We start from the raw sequence: 19,209 nt of genomic DNA on the forward strand, positions 1-19,209 counted from the left end.
TTAGTCTGTCTGCCTATTTTATACGGGAATCAACATCCATTATGTGTGTGGATTATAAATACTGTATGTTTTATAAAGTGATTTTAGAGTACAATCACTCAAAAATGAATGGGAGTTTTAATTGTGCAAATATATACAGTCATTGTTTGTTAAACTTTGGTAAATACTTTGATTTTGAAGTACTGTAGTGATATTGACCCAACTGCGTCATTCATTTGCTCCAGTAGAGGGCAACAAGAAATTAGACACCTCTACACAGGCATGAAAATTCGGCCCCTTCACTAAAACATAAATAAACAAACAAAAAGATAAATGGACTGCACAAAAACTTTTATGCGACTAGAATGAGAGCCATTTGCCCAAATTGTATGATTCAATCGAAAAATAAAAAAGCAGGCTCAACACTAAACAGTAAATAAGTTAATTATTTATTTGGGAAAAATTGGTAGTAAAAATATATATATTAAATAAAAACCTGAAAACCTCATTATATATTAAGTAAACCCATAGAAATTGAGTTTCTCTTGTAAAGTAAGCAGGAAGGGCAAAAATGGCCCTCGCTTGTCTTTTGTCTCTAGTCACTCGCCGTAGTTCGAAGCTAATTGGCCAGCATTTCATCGACATTAACGTCTCGTGCACATGGATTGGTTGGTTGCTTTGTTTACACCGGAATCGAACCATGGGACCATTGGGACTGTACCTCCCTCCCACAAATTCATTATTAAACTGTTGTTAGTCTGAAGGTAACAACCCGCAGTCAGACATGGAGAAAGTTGTTATTGTAACCGGCGCGAACAGGTAAGTTGATGTTATTTCCATATCGAAGCGAAGTTGTTTTGCGAAATAAAGTATGGAAACAGTTCATGTTACGACACAGTCTTGTATGGATAAACGTAGACGCCCCTCAAACTGCAAATGTATCATATCTGCACACCTACAAGTGAAAACCCTTCACGTTTGATATGTGGGCATTCTTCTGCAACTGATGTCAGAGTCTGGTCTAATGACAGAAGTTGGTTAGTACTGTATAATGGTAGTCAATAACCAAAGACGCTTGTATGTGCTGCCATGTCAATCGAATTTCCCAGAATTTTCAGTGCTGGGGTAGGGAGCACTGCCTAGCACCAACAACATATTCTCAGCCATTCTTTGCATCAATCTGTCGTGTCTTCCCGTTTCAGTGGCATTGGTCTTGCCTTATGTGAAAGGCTTCTCACTGAGCACATCCAGCTCCGTTTGTGTCTGGCGTGCAGAAACGTGCAGCGGGCCGAGGCTGCCCGCTCTGCTCTCTTGGCATCCCACGCCAAGGCCCATGTGGACTTATTGCACCTCGATGTGGGCTCTGCGCAGTCAGTGCTCGCTGCTGCCCGAGAACTCAAAGCCAGGTCGATACAATGACACCATACTGGACCTCATTTGACAAACTTGATGGATTCATTTTTTATTTTTTTTCTGCAGGTACAAAAGAATTGACTTTTTGTATCTAAATGCAGGAATAATGCCCAATCCACAAGTAGATATAAAAGCCTTTTTCAAAGGTTTGTTCTCAAGGTAAATTCAGTTTATTACTAACTTGTTTAGCTAATAGCCCGCACTGATGTAACGTGTACGCTCCCCTCAACAGAAACGTCGTCAACATGTTTGCGACAGCAGAGGGTCTTTTAACACAGCAGGACCGCATCAACTCTGATGGTCTGCAGGAGGTTTTCGCCACAAACCTGTTTGGTCATTTTCTCCTGGTAAGCAGTAAACACCCAACTAAACAATCCAATTATTTGATAATATACTTTATTAGGTATACCAAGAACTTAAAAGTTAATGCACATGGGGCTGTGTCAGATATTTCATTAACCTTAATTACTTTCATGAAAAGTGCAAGGTTTTTACCCCAGAACACTTGCTACGCCTGGTGGTCAGGAACGGAAAATATTTGTCAACGGGGAAGGGTGACGCTTAGCATGGCCAGACTTATAAAGCACTTGGGGAAACCCTGCATTCGATTGTGCAGGTGCCACAATTTGACAAATATTGTGAACAGGGAGTACATTTTGAACCTAGTAGCAAAACATTAGATCAAACACAGATTGTTCAGTATCAAAGCACTCTACCTTCTGAGAGGGACATCAACAACCAGAGCTGGTTGGAGTCAGATCTACAGTAGTCAACGTGGTCCCCAGTCAGTCCCTGGGATACACTTTTCACTATTTGTATTTACCGTTGGGCCGCTTTGTGGATACTACACGACACTGTCCGTTTCTTATGGAGGACCAAAAATGCCTAAATAAATTAATAAATAAAAGTGAAAATAAAAGCAGATATAAAAAAATATAGATAATTCATTAAATATATACCAAAAATATATATAAATGTAAATAAAAACAAAAAATATATGTACATAAATAAATAAAAGTAAAAATAAAAAAAATAGAAAACGAAAGTCAAAAAAATAAAAATAAATATAAAAATAAATGTGGAAATAAAATACAAAAATAAATATCTAAATAAATAAAAAGGCTCTGCCCTCATATAAATATAATTCAATAATTATTAATTATATACAAAAATATCTAAATGGAAATTAAAAACAAAAAATAAATGTAAAAATAAAAAAAAATAAAAATGAGAGTCAAAAAATACAAATAAATATAAAAATGTGGAAATAAAATACAAAATAAATAATTTAATAAATAAAAAGGCTCTGCTCAAATAAATATTATTCAATAATTATTAATTATATACAAAAAATATCTAAATGGAAATTAAAAACAAAAAATATATGTACATAAATAAATAAAAGTACAAATTAAAAAAAAAAAAAAAAAGAGTCCAAAAATAAAAATAAACGTGGAAATAAAATACAAAATTAAATAAATAAATACATAAATACATAAAAAGACTCTGCTCTCATATCTACTTCATGCTTAGTTTCTATGTCAATAAACCAAACTGAAACTCAAGTTTTGATTACGCTTGGATTGAGAAACTCCTCATGGCAGGAATTACTTATTATTGTTCTTTTAAGATGGAGTGACTGGCAACATGACTTAGTGCTTCCTAACATTTACGAAACCAAAGCACACATATTAGGTTATAAAACCCTCACGACACACCACCAAATTTGTAGAGGGGAAACAACTCTATGACACTAATACTACAAACCGAGCATCACTTGTACTTTTGCATTCTACTGCATGCAGTCTTTCAGGTTTGACACTCATCTTTCTGTGCAAGGTTCGAGAGCTGGAGCCTCTGTTGTGCGAGGCGGGTCACACGTCACGTGTGGTGTGGACCTCTTCAAGTAACGCCCGCCGCACTGCGTTCAGCATTGACGACATCCAGCATAAAAATGGGACCGAGCCCTACAGCTCCTCCAAGTATGCATCTGACATGCTCAGCGTGGCGCTCAACACACACAAGAACAGCCAGGTTCGTTTTTGCGTTTAGTTTTCAAGCTTTTTGAGATGTATAGCTGTTGTGATGTCAACAATTGGCTTCTGGGAGGACTTTATGTGCGTAAACATTTTCTTGATATTCCCCAAGGGGCTTTTCTCCTCTGTGATATGTCCAGGACTGGTGATGACCAATCTGACTTATGGCATCCTGCCTTCATTTTTCTGGACTTTAATCATGCCAATCATGTGGCTGGTGAGTGCCAGGAGATTTTTTTTGCTGCTGTTGCCTTTTTTTTCTGAAACATCAACTCGTGTTGTCTGTGTTGAGCAGATCAGGATCTTCACTAATACGTTTACCCTTACACCATATAACGGAGCGGCGTCACTGGTAAGTCAGATAACCCAACAAAAGGATTGGTAAAATGTCAGCTATTTAAAAATAAAATTATTCTTCCACTTCCACAGCATTGGCTTTTCCTTCAAACACCAGAATCTTTGGACCCACGGGCAAAATATCACAGCTTAACATCAGGATTTGGAACAAACTACACAGAGCCGCGGCAAGTAAGTATCTCAAAGACTTCAATTGCGCTAACAGGTCGCTTTATTTGGAAGAGGCAAACTGTGCTAAAAATTATGGCTTCACAAATTTGTTAACAAGGAAATCAACCCAAAATATTCTTTTAATATGGTCTATGTGCCTTCACGATCCTAAACATTGTGTTTGTGGAATATAATTTAAGCAGAAAAATCCACCTGTTTTTAATCAAGCTCAATGGGGCGGCCATTTTGCCACTTGCTGTCGAGTGAAAATGACATCACAGTTGCTCAGAGCTCAGGTAATGGCCAATTACGGCTCACCCGTTTTCTGAGTTTGGTCATGTGACGTTCACAAGCTGAACCATGATTGGTTGTTACCAGAGCCCTGAGTAACTGTGATGTTATTTTCACTCGGCAGCAAGTGGCAAAATGGCCGCCCCCTGAGATGGCTAAAAACAGGTGGATTTTGCTGTTTAATGTATTTCCATAAACACAATAATTATCAGAATTCTGTGTTTAGACTAGTGAGGACGCAGAGAACAATTATTGTCAAGAATTTTGCTCAATTATGGTTGACACTGTCAGACTGAATAACGTTATAAATGTGTTGAGCATTGTGGTGGTTTATAGTGGTACAGTATGTAGATTCATGCTATGCTAAAATGCGGTTTACAATGTCAATCAAATAGATTATTTTTATTTGTTCAATAAGGGAGAGTTTACATTAACTCATTCAATCCCAAAAACGTTTAAAAACGTTTTTTTTTTTTTTTAACACTTTGGCCTTCCCTCCCAAAAACGTGTTTACACTTTCTTTTTTTTCTTTTTTTAAATGCAAGTGCATTGGCTTAAAGCAATGGCAGTTATTGCAGCCAGCAGGTGGCAGCAGAGTATAAGTATGTTGCAACAAGCTCTTTTTGTCAGTGTTTTTACCAGGAATGTGAATATGTCAAGTCAGGATGAAACTTAGCTATATTCTAATGCTAATTGCTGCAAAACGGAAACAGATACAAATACATTTTTTTTTCCTGATGAAAGCAGAGACTCAAATTTTTCTTTTGGTGTGTTCCATGTTTTTATAGCAATAGAACACAATATTCTGTGGGCCTTGCAAAATCAGTCAAAATCAAACAAAACAACCGGAAGCAAACTTAACTTCAATAGTAATAAAACAGATGTAAACTCACTACTGTTACAGTCACAGAGCTGAAAATTGAGAATTATCTTTGTAAAAGCAGAATTTCTTTTCTTCTACTGTTGTATTGAATCTAAATGGAGCCGGCAAGTGTCCTTGTGATATCGGAAAGCATCAAATGAACGTCCTTCAAGAATGCTTTAATGTACATTATACAGCACGTAACGATCCCATTTGTGTTCTGTCAGATGGACATCGACGACAATATGTGTGAGGTGCTTTACGAGAAACTACTTGAAATGGAGAAAGACATCAGGAGAAGACTCACTGACCTAAATCAAGTTCCGTGTAATGACATAGATGCGTCTTCTACGTAATGGAAAGTTTCACACAAAACACCAACTGTGTTACTGATTCATGCTTGTCTAGTTTTAAACAAGAGTAAATAATTGCACAGTTATACTTCTCCCTCAATGGTTAGCCTCCTGCATTCAAAGATATTTAACAAACAAACCCAGTAAAAATGTACTCAGCCGGTGCTGATCTCTTGCTAATCTCGTCCCAGTCCACAATAGACAACAATGGCGTCATTAACTCAGCTGATGGCTAATTTGTGGAATTAGCCGACTGCCTCAGTGCGGGTTAAACAGATCATTATTGGCCTAAAACATCTTCTATACAATTTTCTGTTTGCAAATGTTCAATAAAGTGATTGTTGTGTGAAATGGAGCTCTGGATTGATTCAACCAGCACTTTGTATACTTTTTGCGTATGCGCATTTGAATGATATCGTACACCCATACAGTATACCCTGTTACTCACCGAGTCAGCTGTTGTAGGCTGCAGCCACCCATGACTCCAATGGGCACAAGTGTTTGAGGAAATAAATGGATGAATATTTGGCCGGTGCAGACCTTGGAAGAAAAAAACTGTCTGGGCATGTCCAAAAGCTTTGTTATTGTTAGTCTGCCATTGCTATTTTTGTAAACGATATAGACTAAAAGCAATAAAGTGTCCAGGAAGAGGCTGTGGATTTAGACATGAGTGGAAATCCTTAAATGTGACACTTTTGTGATCCAGAGTGGATGAGCAAAGAAGATTCCAGGGAGGACAGACAGATGTGTTTCCACCAGCTGTTACTCACCATGTCCCTGCTGACCACTTCATTGCTGCTTTTTGTGAAACTCCTGAATCCACGTAATCTCTGGAACAGCTGCTACAGCATTTTCAAAGTGGAGAACTTTTTTTTTAGTAGTACGACCCGATGCCAGTGGTTCTCAAACTGGGCTCAGGGGACACCCAGGGGTCTGCAAAATAATTCACCAAAATGATGTATCATTTTAAAATAGTGCATTGAGTACCTCCATATGGGGACTGACATGCCAAAAAAAAACACATTCAATTACTCTTCCATTTGGCTTTGGGTGAATTAAACCTCTGATATGACTGTAACTGTCATCCATCTATTACTGAAGGTTTTTTTAAAATATAGTCCCATATTTTAGAGAACAATGATTTCATTCAGAAAAAAAGGTGACTTTTTTTACGAGCCATATTGAGTTCCTTCGGAGGGCCATATGTCTCTGAATTCAAATAAATGTATGATTTGCATTACACAACAAATTGATTGACGAGAGGCCAGTAAAAAGTCGTTTGTTCAAATGTTATTAGTACATTTGATTTTAAGGGGGGGGTGATAACTTGCAACAACTCAACGTTTTTAAAAGTGAATTGACCGCGCGGTTCTGTTTTGTGTGCTCAGTTTGAATTGGATGTTGGTTTATGAATTAATAAAGAAAGCAAAGGAAGAAAAACGACTCAGATAATTTCCGTGCATGTGACCCTCTCATGGGAAATTAAAAAGCAGATTACTCTCTGAAGACATTATTGTGCGTCATTACATAATGTCAATAAAAAACATTGAAGGCGGGCGCGCGCTTGTGTTGGCGTGTCCCTCTCAGTGTCCCGGATGTTGTCTCGCACCGGAAGAGAAGGGGCCGATCTCCCAGCCATCTTGTGGCAGCATCCAGCGACTAGCTCGCATCAAGCCTCGGTCGAATCGGAGGTGAATCCAGCTGAAGGGCCGCCATCATGCCCGGCCACCTGCAAGAAGGCTTCGGCTGCGTCGTAACCAACCGTTTCGACCAGTTACCGGACGACGAGTCCGACCCGTCGGAGATCCTGAAAGCTGCCGAAAACAAGAAGAAGGAGGGTGCCGCTGCTGGCTCCGCTAAGAGCGCGACTCAAGCCGCCAAGCAGCCCAAGAAGGAGTCGCAGAAAGACAGGAAGAACCCGCTCGTGGATAAGAAGGAGGAGTCCCAGCCTCCGGTGCAGCTGAAAAAAGAAGGTAAACAAACACGTCCATGTTTCTTTTGGTGTGATGCTCAATTGTCTTGCTAGCATGCTAGCTGCTGCTGGACAGCGTCGGTCGGCGGGAGGTCAACACTGAGCCTGCCCGCTTGCTCGTTTGTTGTTGGAGAACACGCGGAGGTGGTGGAGTCCTTCACTGTTTGCTGGAACTCTTCCACGTCACAGACAGCGACTCGTGCATGCATTGCACGGTATGGCGGACACATCCTGATGATGATGATGCTCAGAGTCAGCACGCAGCTCGACGTAAACACGGATGAGGATTCACCGTAATTCATGTTTGCGTGGTTGCTTGATTGAAGGATTGTCTAAATTAGTGTGTGGATTTAACAGCTGTTGCGGATTTATGTTTTGTCAAATTGAACTGCTGCCTCCACGAATTAAAATAATATCGTCCAGGGTTCGCTAAACTGTGAGTCCAGAGACTCCTTACAGGTGAAGAATTTTCATTCAAGGACTTCGTTATATTGTCATTGCCAGTTACAATGGTACCATCAACTAGAGCAAAAAATTAAATTAAGTAATTAAGTAATCACTAGGGATGTCACAATAAGGGCAATATCGTGATATCGTGATATTAAAACTGCCACAATACCGTCGTCGTCATGTTCACGATATTTAAAAGGAAACACATATATTAAAAAAGTCAGGTGGATTTCCATTTGTGCAGTTCTAGCACCCTGTAGTGGCTAGTTTATTAGTGCAATTTAATTTTCAATAGGGATGTTTTTGCCTTCAATGTTTAAAATCTATGCTAATTGTCAGATGAAGGGGAACCTAATTTGCTCGTGAAGCGATCAATGTGTGCTTGCATTAGCAAGTAAGTGCCTCAATATTGTTATTAGAGATTGTAGGTGGTTTATATGCATTGCTGTTATGTACAAAAGCACAATATTGTGTTTTTTTTTTTCTTTTTTAGTATGAGGTCTTTTTTTTTATAATTGTGTGGCTTTTTTTAAATATCGCCAACGCCCCCACAATATCGTGATAATTATCGTATCGTGACCTTCATATCGTGATAATATCGTATCGCGATGTTTATATATCGTTACATCCCTAGTAATCACAAGACTAAAATTGGACTAAAACTAAAATACAATCAGATGACTAAATTATGACTTGAATGAATTTTTAGTCAAAAGACTACAACTAAACTGAAATTAAAATTTCTTGTCAAAATGAACCCTGCCGAGCAACTTGCTTGCGTGATTGACAGGCATGAGGCGAGTGGGTCGACGGCCAGACCAGCAGCAGGGTCACCAGGGCTCCCAGCATCAGGGGGGCCAAGGGGAGGGGCGACCCGGAGACAAGAGGCCAGACCGCAGACCTCCTCGTGAGCGACGCTTTGAGAAACCCAGCGATGACAAGCCCGAGGGAGGCGGCGGCGGCGACTTCTCTGCAGACAAGTGAGAAGAGCGTCACGTCGCCATTCTGCGTGTACGAATGCGAGAGCACGGTTGATTGAGCTTCTCTTGTTGTTCCTCGTCGACAGGCCCTCCGGAGACCGGCCCCCGAGAGGGCGCGGCGGCGGTCGAGGTGGGCGCGGCGGTCGGGGGCGGGGCATGGGCAGAGGAGATGGATTTGACTCCCGTGGCAAACGAGACTTTGACAGACACAGCGGCGCTGACAAATCGTGAGTCTTGATTTCTTAACACATCTTTAGATGAGACGCCCAAAGTTTGAAGATGATTGAAAGATTGACTAATTTTGACGTGTTTAAATTGATATATTTGCCCCTTTTTTATTTTAAAAGGACTAATTTAATAAATCTTGTTTGATCCAAAAGGAACTTGCATAATTATAGTGTTTGAAAGAAATGTATTTGTCTTCATATTTTTTACGTTGAAACGTTTTCTTGTTTTGTACCAAAAAAACAAAGGATTGTCCTCATCGTGATTTCAATTATTACCGAATTAATCGTGCTGAATATTTTGTTTATAATCAAGCAGCCCTGGATGATTGGATATATTCTGTAGTTGGTTAAAATATGGGCCTCCTATAAAAGGCCAAAAATGGCACCAAATTCCAAAATAAATGCAAAATGGCAGACTTCCTGTTAGGTTTAGCATATTGCCGTGAAAGACTTTTTTTTTTTTTTTTTTTTATAGGTCTTGTGTTGTTGCATCCATCCATCCATCCAACCAGCCACGGCAACTGTGTGCCATGAGATAAAAGAAAACTTTTCATTTTCATACATTTTAAACATTTTTAGATGGAACTCATAAAGTTTGAAGATGATCAGATCGTTTCTGTCGGAGGAGTTCATTAAAATATGATCTTTGTAAAAGTAGGGATGTAACAATAAGGGTGATATCGTGATATTAAAACTGCCACAATATCGTCATCGTCATGTTCACAATATTTAAAAGGAACACATCTGTTTAAAAAGTCAAGTTGATTTCCATTTGTGCAGTTCTAGCACCCTGTAGTGGCTAATTTATTAGTGCAATGTAATTTTCATTAGGGATGTTTTGGCCTTCTATGTTTAAAATCTATGATAATTGTCAGATATGAAGGGGAACCTAATTTGCTTGTGAAGAGATCAATGTGTGCTTGCATTAGCAAGTAAGTGCCTTAATATTGTTATTAGAGATTGTAGGTGGTTTATATGCATTGCTGTTATGCACAAAAGCACAATATTGTGCTTTTTTTAAGTATGAGCTCCTTTTTTTACAATATTGTGATCTTTTTTAAATATCGCCAACGCCTCCACAATCCATAATATCATGATAATTATCGTATTGTGACCTTCATATCGCGATAATATCATATTGTGATGTTTGGATATCGTTACATCCCTATGTAAAATGTGCAACATATTTCAAAATCAATCAAAATGGAGGACTTCCTGTTAGCTTTAGCATATGGCTTCAAATGACTTCTTTTGCACATCATGGGCCATTACACCAGTGAATATAATACATTCAAAATTTCATTTCCTAATTGCTTTAAAATTCTGGCTGTATTGCAGCCACAGAAAGACAAATCTGCTGTAAACCGAGGCGCCCGGTATGACTTGTAGGCTGCATGCGTTAAATGTTATTTGACTTTTTTTAACGATCTTACCTCAGAAATCAGAAGAGCGAGGAGAAGCGTGGCGGCAGCGGCTCACACAACTGGGGAAATGTGAAGGAGGAAGCCAGGTGAAAATTCACTCGTTTACACTCACGCACTCATTTGCATTCCTGTGGGCTCCAAGTGTGTAGATGGGAGCGTGACTAAACTCATTTCCATGCGTTGGTCATCCGAGATGTCAAACCAACCAAGATATTCCTGCCCCATTTCTATCAAAACATTTCGCTGAGGCCTCAGGCTTATATTTTATTACCATTTCCATGAAGCGCCTCAGGATCAGTTAATCAATTCATCATCCTATTCCGAGTTGCACCAGGAGTGGAGTTGGTTGTTGGCAAGACGAGAGATGTCTGTCTTTTGCACTCGCGTCACAATCAAGGCCTTTCACAGCCATCTGTTACCTCGTCGGAGTGCATGCAGCCTATTACACAAACTTCCACACGGACAAACAAACTTTTGTTTGTTGCTCAACCTTGTCGAATGTCTCCTTTGTGTTTTGGTCAACCGCAAATATTCATACTGTACCACTTTTTGCCACTCCTTTTTGTCGTCTTCTACCAATCAGAGTGGTACAAAATGGTGTAAATATGAATTGCACCATAGTTACTAATTTACAAATATATTTTAAGATACATTTTCAAAGTGTGCAAAAACATTGTTCATTAATTATTCTGGCCTCTAGGGGCAGGAGCAACCAGGGTAAGAAAATGATGTGCAATTTGATCTTTACAGAAGAAGAAAGGTGTTTGTTTGTTTGTTTGTTTGTTTTTTGGGGGGTACATAGAAAGTCTTAAGACGAGAATTTAGATTGAGAGCATTACGTGATGTAATTTGTACTTTCTCTGCAGTTTGAGTCAAAGAAGCCAAGACAAAGCAACTTGTGACTTCCTACCTATTTGTTTCATCTCTTCTTTTTATTCTTTCATTTCGTTGCAATGCACTAACGTCTCAAAGTTAGTCAGGCTCTAATAGATAGCTCAACAGATGTGTCGCTGGACTATTTAATTTAAAGGGGTACTTTACTTATTTAGCCATTTTTGGCCGTTAAACATTAATATTTTGCCTCTAATAAATGTGATATTTTCATTATTTGTCATGTACAATTTGTACCTTTAAAAACGCAACTTGCTGTCAATTGAAAATGACATCACAGGGGCTCAGGTAACCAATCACAGCTCAGCTTGTGAATGTTACATGACTAAACCTAGAAAACAGGTGAGCTGTGATTGGTTCCCTGAGCCACTGTGATGTCATTTTCAGTCGACAGCAAGTTGCAAAATATGTTTTTAAAGGTACTAATTGTATGTGAAAAATAATGAAAGTATCAAATTAATTATAAACAAAATACTAAACTACTGTATGTTTGAGGGGTACTTCCACTAGATGGCAGCAGGGACACTTAACATGTGTAATTGTGTATCCACCTGCTACAATAATAGCTTTGCGTTTAACTGAACAGGCCCAGAATTCAAGTAAATGGAGACAAATTCATCATAGGGTGTGCAATTGATTTTTGTTTTCATTGTGAAATATTCGACTTGGTTCAGCAAAGGTTGGGCAACTGTAAATGGATGCTCGTCATCTCTTTCAGTGAGGCTGAACCAACTCCTGCTGCCGAGACGACCCGGGAAGGAGAGGAACAGGCACCTGCTGGCTCTGAGAACAAGTCAGTGTTCACTTCTGTTTTTGTTTGTGTTCCTACATGGGAGCGCTCCCTAATCGGCTTTAGGAGTGTTTGACCATCATGCACTTGGCTCTGCAGGGAAAACGAGGTGGAAGAAGTGAAACCCGAAAGTCCCCGAGAGATGACACTGGACGAGTGGAAGGCCATGCAGGACAAGGAGCGAACCAAAGTGGAGTTCAACATCCGGAAGCCCAACGAGGGTGCAGACAGTCAATGGAAGAAAGGATACGTGCTGCACAAGTCCAAGAGTGAAGATGTGAGTATGGGCCCGAGGCCGCCACGTGCAAACACGGCTCAGTGTCGAGGTCATTTGCTCATCTAGTCTGCCTCACAATAAACAATATCGCATTTGTTGTACATTTTGTTTTCTACACGCTGGCTCCAAACATGCATTCGATCATGAGCCACCATATTGTAAGGTTAATTGCACTGGTCTGCATTAAAAAAGAACAAAAAAATTGTAAACTAAGTAGCCAACAACATTTTCTAGGGCAGTTTCGGATGTAGAATCCAAACATCTCATTAGTTTTTCTCTATATACTCATTTTTTCCCCTGTTATTTGACATAAATAAAAGTATAATTGTAGTGTTTGTTAGTGAGGACAGTATTCTGCACAGTTTTTGTGACTTGAAGAATTCAGTGTTTTTTAGTTTGCATCATTATTCCATGAAAGTGTATAAGACTCGTTCCAGGGGGTCAGCAAACCTTTACTGTGGAAAGAGCCATTTTAGGCCAAATAAATAACAAAAGAAAATCTGGAGCCGCAAAACATTTGAAGATTGTGATGAGCGAAAGTGTGTTAGTCTGATTTACTGAGGGCCCAAGAGCTAATTAGAGCTGCAGCGTAACACAAAAATATGCAGCATCCAGTATTTTGAGATTCATTTTCTTTTACCTTTCATCTTTGTTTGGGGATTTTTTTGCTTTGTTTTGTTTTTTTGTAATTTTTCCAATATTTTTAGACCTTTCTACCTTTCTGTCAAATTTACTAATTTTTTGTCGATTTTAATAGAGTCCTTATGTTTTGGGATTGTATTTATTTATTTATTTTTTCAGACTTAGTTTTTCATACGTTTTTAGGCTTTTCTGCATTCCTGTCAAATTTACGACATTTTTGGCAATTTTATGGACATGTGGTAATTTTTTCTTTTCTTTTTTTTTGACATTTTATTTAGTTATTTTTTTTATTTTTTTTATTTTTTCAGCCTTTCTTGCTATCATTATTTTCTGGTAGTTTTGGGGTCATTTTATGGTAATTTCTGAGATTTCTTTTATGTTTGTTTGTTTGTTTTTTGGGTGTGTGTGTGTGTGTTTTTTTGTTGTTGTTGTTGTTTTTGTTTTTTGTTTTTGTTTTGGGGTTTTTTTGCTTTGGGGGCAATTTTGTGGCAATTTCTTCTTTTGTTTTTGGACATTTTATGGTTACTTTTTAAATGTTTTTTTTCTGACTTTTTTGGCAAATTTGTGTAGGTACATTTGAATGTAATTTTCGGCATTTCTTTTGTTTCTTGACATTTTTATAGCTATATTTGCACATGTTCACATGTTCTTTTGTGACTTTTTAAAAATTGATTTCCCTGACATTTTTGGCAATTTATTGGACATTCTACATTAATTTTGGACTTTTTTTTTTTTTTTTTTTTTTTTTTTTTTTTCCCCCGTGTACCTTTCGTCTCTCTTTTTCTGTCAACTCAAAAATTTAGACTCTGACAATTTGAATATTATTATTCAGTTTTTATCTCAATCATTAATTCATGGAAAGAATATTTTATATAAATATATATTAAAAAAAAGAACTAAAATGAATATGTATAAAAATATATTAATTTCTACAAAAAAATTAGGGAGCCACAGGAAAGGGACTAAAGAACCACATGTAGCTCCAGAGCCTCAGGTTGCAGATCGGTGTGCTAGTGTGACTTAATTGTGTGTCGAGAAACTCGACATTGACCTTTTTATATCTTGAATTTTCAGAGGCCTGTTGGAGCTTTGATTGATGGCGCAGAAACGGAAGTAGATGCACATTCTCTGTGCCACAAGGTGGGTATAATATTAGCCATAGGCACTGTGGCTATGTTACGGGGATGACATGTCAATGGAAAACTTGTACAATTGAGATTAGCCCTTTAAAAAAAAAAAAAAAAGAAAACTGCATGCAAACTTTCCATGCTCCACAGGGCACCGCTGATGAATCTGCCGACCACCACTTTCGCAAACCGGCCAACGACATCACATCTCAGCTGGAGATCAACTTCGGAGACCTGGGTCGTCCCGGCCGTGGGCGCGGGGGTCCTCGCGGGGGCCGGGGGGGCCGCGGCGGGGGAGGCAGCAGGCCGGCGCGTGGCGGAGGGCGCTCTGAAAAGGTAACGGCGCTGGCGACGACAAGGGGAAAATGTGCTCGGCGCGTGCTGACAAGGGTTATTATAGTTTTTAGAATTTTACATTTTAGTTTGTTTTTTTAGTTCGTTTTTTTTTTGTTTTTCCGAATTGTCCCTGGGTGTGCTTGTGCGTGTGATTGGTTGTTAGTCTCTGTGTGCCCTGCGATTTGCTGGCAACCAGTTCAGGGTATACCCCGCCGACTGCCCAAAAGCCAGCTGTGATAGGCTCCAGCACCCAACAAGCAGTTCAGAAAATGGATGGATGGATAGTTTTCAAGGTGGTTTTGTTAGTTTTTATTAGTTTTAATTTTTTTCATAAATGCTTAGTTTTAGTTAGTTTCAGTATTAGTTTTAGTTTTTCCCCAAAAAATGTGTATGACTTGTGCACAATATTTAAAAAACACCATGCGAGCGACTTCAACTGAAGGTGCTTTTCTATTGGCTACTGCTAGATGATGTCACTTCTGTGTGACACACTTTCAAACGTCCTTATTCCGGTTAATATCAAAATAAATCTACTTAAAATCATATTTAAAACCATCCCCAAAGGCTCATGCATTAAATTCATTACCAAAGATGAAAACAAAGGACATTTTTGCTATGATTATAGTTAGTTTTAGTTTTGTAAACATAAAATGTAGTTTCAGTTCGTGTTGTTTTTTTTAAAAAGCATTTGTTTTTATTTCGTTTCGTGAACGAAATGTTTTGAATTTTCGCTTTAGTTTTTTTCCGTTCGTTTTAGTTAAAGCGATACTTCACTTATTTAGCCCATTATAGCAATAAAAAGTTAATATTTTGTCTATAATTAATGTGATACTTTCATTATTTTTCACGTACAATTAGTACATTTTAAAACATATTTTGCAACTTGCTGTCGACTGAAAATGACATCACAAGGGCTCAGGTAAGCAATCACAGCTCACCTGTTTTCTAGGTTTGGTCATGTGACATTCACACGCTGAGCCGGTGATTGCTTACCTGAGCCCTTGTGATGTGATTTTCAGTCGACAGCTAGTTGCAAAATATGTTTTTAAAGGTACTAATTGTACATGAAAAATAATGAAAATATCACATTTATTATAGGCAAAATATTAATGTTTGATGGCCAAAAATGGCTAAATAAGTAAAGTATCCCTTTAACTAAAATGTGGCTCATCCACAAATGCTTTTCCAGCACCAATACCTATCTTTGCTTAGGAGGAGTTTGCACTTTTCCAGAAGTCTCTTGAATCTACATCTTAAAGGGGATACTTGACTCATTGAGCCATTTTCAGAAGTATAAAGTTAATATTTTATCCAGAATGAATTTGATAAATTCATTATTTTTTCTTGTACAATTAATACCTCTAAAAAGTCATTTTTCCACTTGCTGTCAACTGAAGATGACATCACCTGTGCTGAGGAAGTAGGTAACGACCACCTGTTGTCTGGGTTTGTTAGCAAACTGAGCCATGATTGGTCATTACCTACTTCCTCAGCACAGGTGATGTCATCTTCAGTCGTTTTTGTAAACGTATAAATTCTTCATGAAAAATTAACTTTTTACTGCTGAAAATGGCTCAATGAGTCAAGCATCCCTTTTAAATGTTGGACTGATTATTTTTGTATCAAATGTTGAGTCTCATCTGTCTTTTTCCCACCAGGCAAGTGGCGTGTCGGTTCCCAACGTGGACGACCCCGAGGCCTTCCCCGCCCTGGCCTGAAGGCTTCCTTTGCCACCAGCAGCCCTTCTGTCACCCCCACCCCCATTTACGAGGCTTGCATGCTTACCACATTCTCAGATATATACAAAATTGAATGACTCAAAAAAAGACAGTCATTCCACCAACAAGAGGACTTAAATTTTACCTAAAGAACAATACAAAAAAAAAGGTGGAAAAAGGACCTGTTGTTACACTGACATTTTGTATTTTGAAACATGACAGCGGGGATGTTTTCATTTGTTTTTTTGTTTTGTTTTTCTCCCCCAGAGAGGCATAGTTCATTCATAGTTTCTGCAATGTTGGCGTTTCAAGTGTGAGTATCTCTGCTTGAGCTCAGTATTATCGGCTCCTAGAAGACTTTGAACTGGAGTGTTTTTCTTCCCTCCCAGTGCACCAATACACACTGATGAGCACATCAGTGTGGCACTACACTACGTACGAAACGTGTCATAGATAGCTCGAGTGTGACTTTGAAAATGATCCTGACGAACCATCTCCTTTTGAGAGGCACAAATTGAGGATGGGTAACCAGGCAACAGTGATATCCTACTAAAAAAAAAAAAATGCTTGGTATTTTTTCTGCTTGTTGTGCAGTGAAAGTAAATGCCTCTTCTTTTTTTTTTTGGTGGTGAGGGGGTAGTTCTTTTTTAAAATGGTGGACCAGTGGTTATTAATGCTTTTTATCCCCTGATCCAGATGTGCCGCCTGTTTGCAGGATGTGTGTATCTTTAGGCTGGTCCTCTTAGCTCATACGGAACTGTACTACTTGTAAATTCAGGACCACTAAACAAATGCTTTTATTTTTATTTCTTAAGTCAAGAGTGTGTGCGAGTGAGCGTGTGATTGATTGTGCTACTGTGACTGCTTGTTACTTAGAAAGTATTGATCTGCTACACATGGTCAAAACCATGAGCGGTTCTCGCCCATACTAGTTGGAAGACGTTTCTCCAGAGGCGATTGTGGAAGCTGGCGTTGGGCGCATGTGTAATGTCCGCCGCATCTCAAGTCTCTTTGAAGACTCCCACCCATTTCCTGTAAGACCATATTTGGTTCTATGTTTTATTGTTATTTTTTATTTTTTTGAGTGCAGCAGCACTAATGTATAATGTCTGCTGCTGTTGTGGAACAATCAGGATCTACAGAATGTAATGTAAACTATTGTTACGCGGAGCCGCCAGCAAGCCTCGTATTTGGTCAATGGGAGGGGCTGAAGTGTAGCTAAGTTAGTAGAGCGAGTGCTGTATTTTAAATGCAGTGGTCTGCTTTGACTTGCTGGTGATGCACTGGTACAGGAGGCTGAAGTTTGTGTATTTTTGTTGTTGTTTTTTTCTTTCCCTTTCCCCTGTATGACTGTTTGAGCCACATCTCGGTAAAACTTTGTGCAAACATCCCTGTTCTAATAAATTGCTTTAGAGGTGTAATATGTACTCTATGGAAAATGAACTCTTCATTATACAAAAAAAACTGGTTGTGTATTTTACATAAAGTATTTTTTAAACATACAAAACCTGGCAATAGCCGCTGGTACCTCTCCACAGTAATTTCGTCGGGAAAAGGTGGGACATTCTGTACAATAATTCGAGCAATCTACACGTTTGTTTTAACCAATCACGGCCACAGGTGAAAATTTCGTGTTCGTTCTTGTCGAAGGGAGAAAAGCACGAACATCTTACCAGCTAGAAATGCACGAAGCGCCCCTCGCTGTTCAACATTCAACAAGGAAACGGTGAGTCAATCTGCAAGAACAGAATTAATTGTAGCGTCCATTCGTCCATGTTAGGTTTGCTTGTTAGCTCCGGTGTTGGTGCTGGCTTCCTGGTTTCGTCACAGTTGCATGTCCCGCCCCCCAACACAATGTCGCTCTGTGATTGGTCCGAACCACTAGTGGTTCCGGAACGACGGTTATCTGCGGGAGCGGTACAAGATGTATTCTCCGGAGTTTGTGAACTCGCAAATACCTCACGAATTCATTTTGCGAGAGCGAGGTTATCCATACTGTACAATAATAATAATTTAAAAAAAACAAAAAAAACCATTTGTTTAGAACCTCCCATCTATCATTTATTTCATTGTGGGTATTCACAGGTATATTTACCTGCTGAAGAGGAGACTGAAGGGAGAAAAAAAATCTGTGTATCATTCATTGATTGTTTTTTCGCCACGTTGCACCACAGATTACTGTCCAGGAGTTGGCCAAGGCTTTATTTTTTTTATTTTATTATTTTTTTTTTTTTGCTGCTCATGTGTTATCGTAATTATGGTAAATACCACATGTGGAGTATAAAATTGTACGTGAATGCCCCCTCATGTCGTATTTACTACTGGACCACTGGGAATTTATGTTGATACCTGAGTTTCCGAGTTGAGAGAACTTTTCAAGTTTCAACATCGCAGAGAGTGCAGAAGGATTCGTGAATGGCAAGAAATAACATAACATAAGGGTGTATAGTACTGTCATGAACAACTTTTTTTTTTTTTTTTATCAAGTCGTCTATCAATTATTCCATCATTTTTTATTATTTTAGCAGTAGGTCTACACATGTGGGTCTAATGCACCTAACTGGAGACTGGTCTCCACCAATTACCTTAAAAGTCCCAATTTTTAAAATTTAAGTTGTGAAAAAAAAAAAATGCTTTTCCAATAACCACACACGCCAATCAAAAATGTCTGGTGGTGCCTCAGGGCATGTCCTTATGATATATTGTAAAAATAAAAATCATATAATTCCATTAAGTACTTAAGTCATTCAAGTTTGTATGAAAGTCCGTGGAACACACTACGGAGACACATCACCAAAGTTTTGTTTTTGTTTTTTTGGGTGGCGGGGGGGCACTTTGACAAGACCCCTCATACCCCCACCCCCAATTCCTTTATTTAATAAATTGAAAACGAGGTAAACATTTAGGAGCACAGTAAACTTACAAGTTATTATA

General features: G+C 38.8%; 2 protein-coding genes across 3 annotated transcripts; both read left to right on the forward strand.

Annotated features, from left to right (window-relative positions):
• The first annotated feature begins 654 nt into the window (after positions 1-654).
• On the forward strand, positions 655-5,788 carry LOC144018648 (3-keto-steroid reductase/17-beta-hydroxysteroid dehydrogenase 7-like). 2 transcript variants are annotated; one of them, XM_077521057.1, is made up of 9 exons: positions 655-798; positions 1,182-1,385; positions 1,459-1,551; positions 1,625-1,739; positions 3,232-3,426; positions 3,541-3,645; positions 3,724-3,780; positions 3,858-3,956; positions 5,316-5,788. In XM_077521057.1, the coding sequence occupies exons 1-9, from the start codon at positions 764-766 to the stop codon at positions 5,442-5,444; spliced, it is 1,032 nt and encodes a 343-aa protein (XP_077377183.1). In that variant the 5' UTR covers positions 655-763; the 3' UTR covers positions 5,445-5,788. The 2 variants fall into 2 exon arrangements, 1 of the variants encoding a protein (XP_077377183.1); XR_013283488.1 differs by lacking the exons at positions 3,858-3,956; positions 5,316-5,788 and having other exon boundaries at positions 3,569-3,645; positions 3,724-3,773.
• A 1,232-nt stretch (positions 5,789-7,020) lies between these two features.
• LOC144018644 (SERPINE1 mRNA-binding protein 1-like) lies at positions 7,021-17,702 on the forward strand. The gene is made up of 9 exons (XM_077521043.1): positions 7,021-7,414; positions 8,654-8,843; positions 8,930-9,070; positions 10,509-10,580; positions 12,104-12,178; positions 12,275-12,452; positions 14,169-14,234; positions 14,372-14,557; positions 16,216-17,702. Exons 1-9 carry the CDS (start codon positions 7,159-7,161, stop codon positions 16,273-16,275), a joined length of 1,224 nt encoding a protein of 407 aa, XP_077377169.1. The 5' UTR covers positions 7,021-7,158; the 3' UTR covers positions 16,276-17,702.
• Positions 17,703-19,209: the final 1,507 nt, after the last annotated feature.

Source organism: Festucalex cinctus, chromosome 1 (genome assembly GCF_051991245.1).
Source record: "Festucalex cinctus isolate MCC-2025b chromosome 1, RoL_Fcin_1.0, whole genome shotgun sequence".
Taxonomy (NCBI): Eukaryota; Metazoa; Chordata; class Actinopteri; order Syngnathiformes; family Syngnathidae; genus Festucalex; species Festucalex cinctus.

What these genes read in the sequence shown, in the direction of transcription:
- LOC144018648 (XM_077521057.1), top strand. Translation starts at nt 764, where the DNA reads ATGGAGAAAGTTGTTATTGTAACCGGCGCGAACAG. An exon ending in TTCAAAGGTTTGTTCTCAAG is followed by an intron (nt 1,552 to 1,624) that starts GTAAATTCAGTT and finishes TCCCCTCAACAG; the next exon opens with AAACGTCGTCAACATGTTTG. An exon ending in ACACACACAAGAACAGCCAG is followed by an intron (nt 3,427 to 3,540) that starts GTTCGTTTTTGC and finishes ATATTCCCCAAG; the next exon opens with GGGCTTTTCTCCTCTGTGAT.
- LOC144018644 (XM_077521043.1), top strand. Translation starts at nt 7,159, where the DNA reads ATGCCCGGCCACCTGCAAGAAGGCTTCGGCTGCGTCGTAACCAACCGT. An exon ending in ACAAGTCCAAGAGTGAAGAT is followed by an intron (nt 12,453 to 14,168) that starts GTGAGTATGGGC and finishes TTGAATTTTCAG; the next exon opens with AGGCCTGTTGGAGCTTTGAT. An exon ending in CACATTCTCTGTGCCACAAG is followed by an intron (nt 14,235 to 14,371) that starts GTGGGTATAATA and finishes CATGCTCCACAG; the next exon opens with GGCACCGCTGATGAATCTGC.